This window comes from Denticeps clupeoides, chromosome 4, assembly GCF_900700375.1.
Source record: "Denticeps clupeoides chromosome 4, fDenClu1.1, whole genome shotgun sequence".
NCBI classification, from domain to species: Eukaryota; Metazoa; Chordata; class Actinopteri; order Clupeiformes; family Denticipitidae; genus Denticeps; species Denticeps clupeoides.
The window spans coordinates 6,085,932-6,097,338 of NC_041710.1; the positions used below are offsets into that span (position 1 = coordinate 6,085,932).

The 11,407-nt window shown below is 42.1% G+C and overlaps 1 protein-coding gene across 1 annotated transcript; it reads left to right on the forward strand.

The window, feature by feature from the left end:
- The first annotated feature begins 556 nt into the window (after window positions 1-556).
- On the forward strand, window positions 557-6,327 carry nansa (N-acetylneuraminic acid synthase a). The gene is made up of 6 exons (XM_028976550.1): window positions 557-841; window positions 2,768-2,983; window positions 3,068-3,167; window positions 3,254-3,408; window positions 4,020-4,286; window positions 5,970-6,327. Exons 1-6 carry the CDS (start codon window positions 710-712, stop codon window positions 6,177-6,179), a joined length of 1,080 nt encoding a protein of 359 aa, XP_028832383.1. The 5' UTR covers window positions 557-709; the 3' UTR covers window positions 6,180-6,327.
- Window positions 6,328-11,407: the final 5,080 nt, after the last annotated feature.

The window sequence follows — 11,407 nt, forward strand, 5'->3', positions numbered from 1 at the left end:
CCTCTTCCTTAACTGCCAAGCCATCGCTGCCCATATGATATCATCTAACTGCTAAATTGTTATTAGAAAAAAAAAAAACATTCAGAACTTGTGAGCTATAAAAAATAGAGAAAAAAAATAGTTCAATGCACATGTGAACTATACAAGATAGATGCAGTTGTTTGCAGCATAAGAGGTCTGTGCTTGACCGATGTGGTCTGACCTTCTGCATTACTGATTGAGTCCTGACTGGTCAATCCATCTTTCCTGAGCACCTGTTGAGTTAAGGCATCAAAAGGACAAAAAAACGAATAATAGTAATAACAATAATAATCATAGTAATAAATAATGGTACAGTAAAGTAAGCGGACCCTAATCGTAAGGTGGCGGACTCAAATCCCAAGGTACTAAGGTGCCACTTTCAAGGCTGCCCGCTTCTCACCAAGGTGATATGTTACATGCAGAGGACACATTTCGTTGTGTCGCCGAGTGCCATGCTGCAGCGCTCCACGACCACTTCTTTGTCTCTCGGTGGCAGAGCGTGGAACGAGGCCAGCCCAGAATTCGCGTATAAAAAGCGGACGTGGCAACACACAGAGAGCGAGTGGGGACGTAACCCGGAAGTAGAGGGACTGCTCGCTTCTGTCAGGCTCCGCGTTAATTCAACTTCTCCGTTTCCCCCCCAAGCGGATACGTCGCATACGTGTTTTAATTCCTCGACGCCGTCAACATGCCTCTCAAATTTGAACTCTGTCCTGGAAGAATGATCGGTGGCGGCCAGCCCTGCTTCATTATCGCTGAGATTGGGCAAAATCACCAAGGAGACCTCGACATCGCCAAGAAAATGATCCGGATGGCAAAGGTAACGTTTTTCATGGCGAATAAAGGTTAAAAGCGGTCGTCCAATGTGCGTTGAGGGCGACACTTTTTGTTACGACATGAAAAACTACTAGTGTGAATAATAATGGCTTTATTTCAGTCTGAGGCTTGCAGGGCAATCTTTGCCCCAGCTGTGCCTTGATCATTTTACATGATACTGTGGTTTATCGTAAGGAGGAGGTAAGCAGGAGTCATTGCCTTCTGTGCTGGTGTCAGTAATACAGGTAGTTTTATTGACACCCCCCCCCCCCCCCCTTCGCATCCCTCCCTCTCTCTTTCTTGCCTCCCCTCTTTCTTTCTTTCTCATTTACATTTTCATTTAAGGCATTTGGCAGACGCCCTTATCCAGAGCAACTTACAACGTGCTTTAAAGTTACCATCAATGAAATGATCAGTTCTGGTTCACTAGGACCCCCAACTATGAATACAATCTTTTTATTCATTCTGTTGTAGTTTCTATACATAAGTAAGACAATAAGAAGGTTACAAGTTAATCTAGATATTCTCTAAAGAGGAAGGTCTTGAGCTGCCGTTTGAAAATACTCAACGACTGAGCTGTTCTGACCTCCAGGAGAAGTTCATTCCACCACCGAGGCGCCAAGACAGAGAAGAGTCTAGATGAATGTCTTCCTTTTACCTTCAGAGATGGAGGGACCAGGCGAGCAGTACTGGAGGCTCGGAGTATACGAGGTGTAGTGCGAGGTGTAATAAGGGCTTTGAGGTAGGATGGTGCTGCTCCATGTTTGGCTTTGTAGGCCAGCATCAGTATTTTGAACCTGATGCGTGCAGCTACTGGGAGCCAGTGGAGGGAACGTAGCATAGGGGTGGTGTGGGAGAATTTGGGAAGGTTGAAGATCAGGCTCTCTCTCTGTCTCTCTCCTTCTCTCTTTCTCTCTCTCTCCCCTTTTTTGTTGAGTTTTATTTGACTTGTCTTTTGTAACATGACTGGTTTTTTCTCCCCCCCCCTCCCCCCCGTTTGTTTGGTTTGTAATAGTCTCTCTCTCTCTCACACACACACACACACACACACACGGATGTTGGTCTATGGCCTGTAGCACATACACACCCTTTTACTCAGTGCAGCTTAAACACCTGTCTTTTTATACTGTGGCAGGTGCGTATGTTTGAGATGTTTTAATAGTATGTTAGTATTGTGACCGTCAAGGCATATGGAAAATGTTACCATTACCTTGCTGTCCCCAATAAAAGATGAAAAACAGAGAGGTGATTATGTACCTCAGGGCGCAGGACCAGTATACAGAAAGGTGAAAAGTGAAGTGACTGTCATTGTGAAATTCGGGACACGGTGACACAACAAAATGTGCCCTCTGCGTTTAACAATCACCCTTGGTGAGCAGTGGGCAGCCTTGACCGGCGCACTGGGGAGCAGTATGAAGGGACGGTACTTTGTATTTTAACCAGCAACCTTATAATTACGGGTCCACTTCCTTACCCGCTAGGCCACCATGACACAGAGTAGGCATGTGTATAAAAAGACTATATATATATAATTTAAGCTAGAAAAAATTAGCTGAATTACAGGCGGGATAAATGTGTTTTTACATTTCTAACTTTAACATGGACCGACATCCTCAGAACGAGGTTGTCCTTTTATAAAGCAGCATGTTCTTCAAAAAATTGTCAGTGCTGTTCGGACACTGTGCGCATAACCTAAACAAACCAGACCGCAGCACCAGCCGGCTAAACACAAGGCCATTGGGCGACATTGTTGTGTGATAAGGTGAACTTCCCTCTACTTACAGGGAACAAATTGCATGATGTAATGCTGTCGGTTGTCATATTAAAGCAGCCTAAAGGTAATATTGCACATCTTGCATAAGCAGTGCTTTTCACAGTTATTCAGTATAATACAATATTCCAATTTTTTTAATATCCCGGTTTTCCGTAGGAGGCTGGAGCAGACTGTGCCAAGTTTCAGAAGAGTGAACTTGAACACAAGTTCAACAAACGAGCCCTGGAGAGGCCATACACCTCCGCTCATTCCTGGGGAAAGACTTACGGTGAACACAAACGCCACCTGGAGTTCAGCCACGAGCAGTTCAGAGAGCTGCAGCAGTATGCCAAGGACGTTGGCATCTTCTTCACAGCGTCTGGAATGGATGAGGTATCGTTTGTAGTTCCAGAACTTTCATCTGCTCAGTCGCAAAGCATTTAAAATGACAGGAGCTCTTTGCTTTTCCTCTGAAAGATGGCCGTGGAATTTCTTCATGAACTGGAGGTACCTTTCTTCAAAGTTGGGTCAGGAGATACCAACAATTTCCCCTATCTGGAGAAGACCGCAAAGAAGGGTTGGTCTGCCATAACCGACTTGACCTGCTGTGCATGTGCCAAGCCACTGAATAAGAGCATGTTCTTCTTTTGTATGAATCCATAGGCAGACCAATGGTGGTGTCCAGTGGCATGCAGTCCATGGAGACCATGCGGCGAGTCTATCAAACCATAAAGCAGCATAACGCAAATTTCTGCATCCTGCAGTGCACCAGTGCCTATCCTTTGGAGCCAGAGGATGTGAACCTGCGCGTCATATCGGTACGTGTGCAGCATGGCCGCATTTACAGGGAGGAAAGTGATGCGTGAGTGCAGCGCACACTGCACGAAATTTGTCCTCTGCATTTAACCCATCACCCTTAGTGAGCAGTGGGCAGCCATGACAGGCGCGTGGAGAGCAGTGTGTTTTACTCGGACCGGGATTCGAACCGGCATGGGTTAAATGCTGAGGACACATTTCGTTGTGTGTGCTGTGCTGCAGTGTATCATGATGACAGTCAATTCACCATCAGTGAGCAGTGGGTGACGTTCCTATTTACAAAAATAATAACCACAGCTTAAAGCACAGCTGCGGTCTCTTCGCCAGCAGTGGCGAAGGAGCACTGAGACATTTGAACGAAGCCTTTTTTTACACTTCTGACTCTGTTACAACCACACATGGCATGATCTACTTTCACCTTGTCTTTTTCCCCAAATCGTGCAGCCCTAGTTTGGCATAATACATTCTTTGTTGCATGCTTAAGCTCACATGTCTTTAATTCCCAGTGTGCTTTGCACTGATAACAGAGCTGATTATATTGGACCTTGGTAATACATCACTGTAATGAATTAAACTCTTTGTAACCCACATGCACCGCTGCAACGCGTCACAGGAATACCAGAAGGAGTTTCCTGACATTCCGATCGGATATTCCGGCCACGAAACCGGGATCTGCATTACTGCAGGAGCAGTAGCCCTGGGTGCCAAAGTTGTGGAGCGCCATGTGACCCTGGACAAAACCCTGAAGGGCAGTGACCACTCTGCCTCTCTGGACTTTACGGAACTGGCAGAGCTTGTGCGCTCCATCCGTACTGTGGAGCGAGCGCTAGGGACGGGTGTCAAACAGATGCTGCCCTGTGAGGTGCCCTGCCATGATAAGGTAAGAGTTTGCTTATGCAAAATGAGAGCGCTCGATAGAGGCTTTAAATTTCAAGGTGTAACATGGATTCCAGTTGTCCCGCAACCAAGAATACGACACTGGACCGATGTTAGCGACCTGGTCTTCATCCCTTTTGATATTGGTTATGAAAACAGTGCCAATACAGAAGCTCGTCTGATTTAAGTGGGTGTTTTTTTATGTTTTGTGAGGAGGACAATTCACTATGTGATGCATGGGACATTTTGATAACATAATTTTAATTTATCCCCTTAACTAGTGGTTAAAACTATGAGCAAGAATGACCATGTAGTGCATACTGGGTAGTTCAATATAAAGTTATTTCACAAACTAATGTCACTTGATAAAATGAACTTTCACAATAAAATTCTGCCAACGCTATATGCATTTCACTGTATAATGCGTGTCATTTCTGTGCAACACTTTATATAATAAAATAGTTTTCATGCAATACCAAAAATGACCATGTTGCACGGGACAACAATGTCACTGGCCTAGAAGCTACACAAGTGCTGTTAAGAGTAACATATGATAACCAGTGCCAAGAGTTAAAATGTAGTGCATTGTATGAGTATTTTAATTAAGCCCGATGCACTATTCAATATAACAAATATAAACTGAACTTTGAGTGTCTGATTTACGATAATAATTTTGTTTGAATTTCACTAACAGGTTTACATTTTTAAATACATTGAAATTATATGATGTTCCACATTATCAGAGTATCCATCTTAAATTCTAGGACTAGTAAAAGTGCAAATTATTAATTCCTTATTTTCTATTATTTTTTTTGTTGTTGTCTGTCTTAGTTACTTTGGCCTGTCTGTAAATACAGCTGCGTTTTATTCTTGTGTTTCAACGCTGTTTTTGCCCCCTGCCAATAGCCGCTGAATCTAATGGAAAACTAGAAGTCAAGGCGCATGATTTGACATCGAATGTGTCAAACTCTGAAACGGGTAGAAAAAATGTAAATGTAATACTGCAGCTCTCATGGCGCGCATCGGTACTTAATCCAATACACAATTAATGACCAAACACACGAAAGCAAGACATGCAAACATATTCTTATGAGTGAGCTGTAGCATAGGAATGTTTAAGTTTAGTACTTTTTGTTCTATTTGCTGCCTGCAATGTAAAATGTTCAAGCAGCAGATGGCGCCAGAGGCTCATAGAAGAACATTTACAGCAGTTTTATTTAGTTCTTGACACATTCCTCATTATATTTTCATGGTTCATTTTGGCAGAAAGTTGGCAATGAATTAATGGGATAATGGGGCGAGAAACCTTTCACAAACGATTAATATACAAGAGCATTAGTCTTGCTACAGGGGATAGCTTGAAATTAGGATACAAGTGATATTTTATTTATTTTTTTATTTTTTTATTTATTTTTTTTTCTCTCTCAATGTTTGTATTTCTATGAAAACAATTGTGAACTCACAGATATGGGAATTTATTAGATCATTGTAGAATCAAGCCCAAAAACGGCAACTATAACCCAGTCACAAGTCATTTATAATAAGGAGAACATGTATGTAAATAATATATTTGACCCTCCTCACTGAAACTAATCATGAACTGACAAGACTTTAAATTCAGATCATTTTAGTACTATATCAGGAGTGAGTTTAAATGCATTACAATTTTTTTTTTTCTCTGTTTCAGCTGGGTAAATCAGTGGTGGCAAAGGTCGACATCCCCAAAGATACCGTGTTGACCCTGGAAATGTTGACTGTGAAGGTAGCTGAACCGAAAGGGGTGGCACCAGAAGACATTTTCCAGCTTGTAGGGAAGAAAGTCAGTGCTGGTGTGGGAGAGGATGAGAGCATAACAGAGGAAATTGTCGAGCAGTATGGCAAGAAGTCCAAATGTTGATGAAGTGCTGTTACCGACTTCTCCTTTCTTCACAGGCAACTGGCCACATCTGAATCCAGAAATTGTTTAAAACATTGTTTCCTTTGGGAAGATTATCTATTACATACTGTTCAAATGTAATAAAAATTCTAAATTCTTCTAACCTGTATTTCTTTGTTTGGATATGGTTCCTTGGCCACAAATGCACAAATTGATAATACACTAGATTCTTCATTAACCATGACTTCAGATCTACTATTACTGCTGTGGTTAGGTGGAGTTATCCTGTTTACATGGATAGATTTTGGTTCAGATTATTTTAATTCCAAAATGCATTTCAAGTGGCCATTTAATGATATGATTGATACACATAAATCCAAAATATCTAGACTCATATCTGATTTGTAGAAATCACGAATGTTCATGGATTGACACACAAATGTCCATAAAACAGAAACCCATTCTGTATTTTTTTTTGTTTTGTTTGATTGTCACTGTTCATTTTGTAGTTTTTAAAAGTAATGTAAATTAAGTTTTTAAAATGTATTTATATATATATAATTATTTCAAAGATTCATAAATTATTATAAACATTCTGACATTGTATTATAACTACGCTCTCAATGATAAAAATGTGTATAACTTTCATTCCCCAATATCCCATTTACTATGCTAATGAGCAGAAAAAAACAAAACAAAGTATGTTAAGTCAAAGGGGGAAAACTAATTAAAAATTACGACTAAGTGATTGTTATTTTTCCACTGGAACAAATCAGCTGCTACACATTGCAGTTGACATGCAGGTAACACTGGGGTCAACAGAGGCTCTGGAGCATTTCCCTGTCATTCTCCTTTATCTCCTCTCCTACTTCTCCTCTCAGTCTTTAGCTATGGGTTATAAGGGTCAAATTAAAATGTGCAAGCATAACACATCATTAAAACCATCATCTCCGCTGAAACAAAATGTGGTTGGAAAACGATCTTGAATGATTGTGGCCAGAGATCACTTTCATGTAAGGGTGTAGAAAATTGACGGTTGAACTCGTGGCTCTGTTTAATCGTGACTGTATTAGTAAAGGTAAATTATGAGAACTATATGAGACAACTGTGTGGCTGTTAGATATAGATAGATCCACTTATTAGTGAGGTCAATCAGAATTTTTTTTCATTTGCTGGGAATCAGAAAGATTGGACTGGAGCATAAAAAAAATGTTGATGTTGTACAAGCCTGTGGAGGCAATGCTGTGATTTGGGGTTGGTTCAGGTAGTCAGGTCTGGGTTCAGCAACTTTTTCACAACCAAGTGAAGTTGTCTGAATGACACTGGCACATGTCAGGACAACAATGTAAGGATGTGTCATGCATGTGAAAGAATGAAGGTTGCAGGTTGAAGTTTATGTACAAAGTACAGTGCACATAGCACTTTTCTTACTTGAAAACCCCTCCCACGCAGACAGAAAATAGGACATGATACACAGAAGACATAGGAGACAAAGTGGTGCAGCAGCAATAAATACGTCACAGAAGGCTATGTTGCATAAAGTGAATGTGCATAATTTAAAGTGTCAGTGCATAATGCTAAGTAAGTTACATATTGTGAAGCGTAAATCGATTTATTGCTCATAGAGAGAGAACCACAGTTACTGTGTGTTGAATAGCCTGATGCCACTGGGGTAGACACTGAATCGTGTTGTGGGTGTGTGAATTGTCCTGAGTCTCTTGCCTGATGGCAGAAAAGTAAAAAGTGACAGTGCAGGATGGTTAGGGTCTTTCGGGATGCTGTAAATAGTGTAGATGTCCGTTATTGCTGGGAGTGGTGTGCCTGTGATCCTCTCAGCTGTTTTCACCACCTTCTGCAGAGCTTTCTTGTCCTGAGCAGTGCAACTGCCGTTCCAGGATGCAACACTCCCCGTGAGGATGGACTCCACAGCGCACCTGTAAAGCTGGTGTGGACAGAGGTGGACACCCCAGCCTTCTTTAGGCATCTGAGGAAGTTAGCCTAAAGGAACCTGAAGCTGCTGACCCTCTCCACGGCACCTCCTCCGATGTAGTTAGGGGGATGAGCTGCACCCTGCCTCCTCAAATCCAAAACAATCACCTTGGTTTTGCTGACGTTGAGAGAGAGGTTGTTCTCCTGACACCACTCTGCCAAGAGTCTCACCTCCTCTCTGTAGGCCATCTGATTGTTGTTGCTGATCAGGCCTGCAACAATGTTCCCCATGGATCAGTCACCACAGAGACCCCGTCCCACACCCAGGGTCCGCAGTTGTGGAACGGCCTGCCTGTCAGTATCCGGGACTCAGACACGGTCTCAGTGTTTAAATCCAATCTCAAAACCTATCTGTTTTCTCTGGCTTTTTGTTAAAATCCTAGACCCTCATTTCACTTCACTTTGACGCAGTGTCAATTATAAAGTCCAGTTTATCACAGAGTCCTCCTGTTAGACACAGACAAAGTTAAATTCACCCTAGTTAGGCTGTCCTAGTTAGGGTACCGGGCCACTGTAGCACCAATATACCACATATTTCAGTATCGGTCGTACAGTGCAACCGTCTGCCGCTGCTTCTGTTTGTTTTTCTCCGAGACACGGAATCAAGCACCCAGACTACTGGCAGACCCCAGTGAAGAGACCAGCAAATAAATCCTGGTTCCTGACAACCGCTTAACAAGGACATACCATGAAACAAACCAGAGGGACACCACAGCCACCACCACCGTTACAACTACAGCTTCAGGGATCTTCAAGTGGACCAGTAACATCATTATGGACACGTAATCTAGACCATGACACTGGACTACATTCTGGACTTCTCCAACCCTACAACTGTAGGACTTATTATTATATCATCCCCAACCCTGCACTGACACCCTTTGCAGGCTCACTCGACCCTGGAAGGGGGTCCCTCTCTGTATTACTCCTTCCCAACGTTTCTTCCTTGCTTTTTTTGTCTCTCCTAGAGTTTTTTTGTGTGGAGTTTTTCCTTGTGTGCAGAAGGGTCAAGTGTGGGGGGTGTCAACTGTAGGGCCTGTCAAAGCCCATTGAGACATACTGTATGTGATTTTGGGCCATATAAGAAATAAATGTTGGTGTTGTTGTTGTGATATACACTCATAGTGAACATGAATGTCACTGTCGCTTTGGTCTTTCAAAGATTTCTTACATATATACATAAATCTTACATTGATTTTCTTACTGCCTACATATATTTAATCATTTTGTTAAACAGGAATTTGATGTACAACCAGTTATTGGTTTTCTACAATCCAAAGTTATACTTAGAGGATGCGTGTGTGTGTGTACACATACACATACATATACAGGGTGGGCCATTTATATGGATATACCTTAATAAAATGAGAATGGTTGGTGATATTAACATCCTGTTTGTGGCACATTAGTATATGTGAGGGGGCAAACTTTTCAAGATGGGTGGTGACCATAGTGGCAATTTTGGCCATTAGATCCAACATTTGTTTTTTCAATAGGAAGAGGGTCATGTGACACATCATTGAACACAATTTATTGGTAAAAAGTCAATTGGTAAAAAGAAAAACAATGGTGTGCTTGGTTTTAATGTAACTTTATTCTTTCATGAGTTATTTACAAGTTTCTGACCTTGTAAATGTGTTCAATGTCACCAACCATTCCCATTTTATTAAGGTGTATCCATATAAATGGCCCACCCTGTATATCTCTTCGACTGTTTTACTTATTATGACCCTTTAGCATGGAACTCCAGTGTCACTTTCAGTGAAGTGAGTCACCATGGATTGAGAAAGTGGTGTCTAGGAAAGAAGCTTCTTAAACTGATTTTTAGGACAGTGATACTAAACACACAACAAAAATGGTTGTTGAATATGGAAAATGGTTGTTGAATTGGTAGTCGGATAAAGTCGACTAATATTAAGCTTTTGGAAATGCCTTATATTGAATTATATTGACGCCAAGTCAAGTGGCCAGCCAGAATTGTCCTGGAAGCTTGCTGATACCTATCAAAAGCATCTTGTCAAGGTGCAACTGGCAAAGGGACATTCAGCAACATTTTGGTTGTTTGAATATATTTGAGCCTGATTCTTTGTTGAATCCATAACCCAGTTTGGGGGTTTGAAAATAAATAGATAAAGTGAAGTTATTGTCACTTGTGATACACAGCACACATTTGTCCTCTGCATTTAACCCATCACACTTGGTGAGCAGTGGGCAGCCATGACAGGCGCCCGGGGGGCAGCGTGTGGAGACGGTGCTTTGCTCAGTGGCATCTTGGTGGATCGGGATTCGAACTGTGTGGGAAATGTTAAAGCAAAGTGTTTTAATGTAAAAGAAAAGTGTTTCTTTTAAGTGCTTCTCATCCTAAGCCTGCAAAACAGTCGTAAATTCTTATCTGTGACAGTTTTATTTCTGAAGGAGTGTGTGAGATAATGTCGGCGCCTGGTACAGACAAGCACAGAAAAACGGCCTAAACTGACTAAATTCACTTAACTGTTTCTCACTGTGACTCCTCAGACGCTCGGTGATGGAAACAACTTCCACGACATAACCAGCAACCTTCTGATTACGGGGCCGCTTCCTTAACTGCTAGGCCACCACTGCCCCGAAATCCCACCAAAACCCAGAATCAGCACTGCATTCATGCACATGATGAGTGTAGATAAACTTCTGAGCACAACTCCATTTTAGGGATCTAAAAGGGGTTCTCTGTCCTGTTAAAGTTGTGAGGTTCGAACTTCACCACAATCATACATTTTATCTAAAGGTGCAAGTCACAGGTTCAAACCCCACTTACTACTTTGGATAAAGGTGTCTGCTAAATTCTGTAAATGTATTTTTTAATGTTCAAATCCATGCATTGTATTAACTGCTGTTGTATATTTTCCCAGTGAAGTTCTGTAAAAGGAAATAAAGTAAAACTGCCCTGAGACCGTATTCCAATCTCCTAGCGGGGCAGTGGTGGCCTAGCGGTTAAGGAAGCAGCCCTGTAATCAGAAGGTTGCCGGTTCGATTCCAGATCCACTGAGGTGCCACTGAGCAAAGCACCATCCCCACACACTGCTCCCCGGGCGCTTTTCATGGCTGCCCACTGCTCACTCAGGGTGATGGGTTAAATGCAGAGGACAAATTTCACTGTGTGCATCGTGCATCTGTTACAGAAACACAATGATGCCTCTCTTTTCCATCCATCTGTGTGGAAAGGGAAGTCACAAGTTGGAGAGACAGCCAAAGAAGGAGAAAGTGATAAATACTGAACGCTG

Bases quoted from the DNA above. Each gene is read 5' to 3' on its own strand.
- nansa (XM_028976550.1), top strand. From the start codon at position 710: ATGCCTCTCAAATTTGAACTCTGTCCTGGAAGAATGATCGGTGGCGGC. The intron at 842-2,767 runs GTAACGTTTTTC...GGTTTTCCGTAG, and splicing joins AAATGATCCGGATGGCAAAG to GAGGCTGGAGCAGACTGTGC. The intron at 2,984-3,067 runs GTATCGTTTGTA...TTCCTCTGAAAG, and splicing joins CAGCGTCTGGAATGGATGAG to ATGGCCGTGGAATTTCTTCA.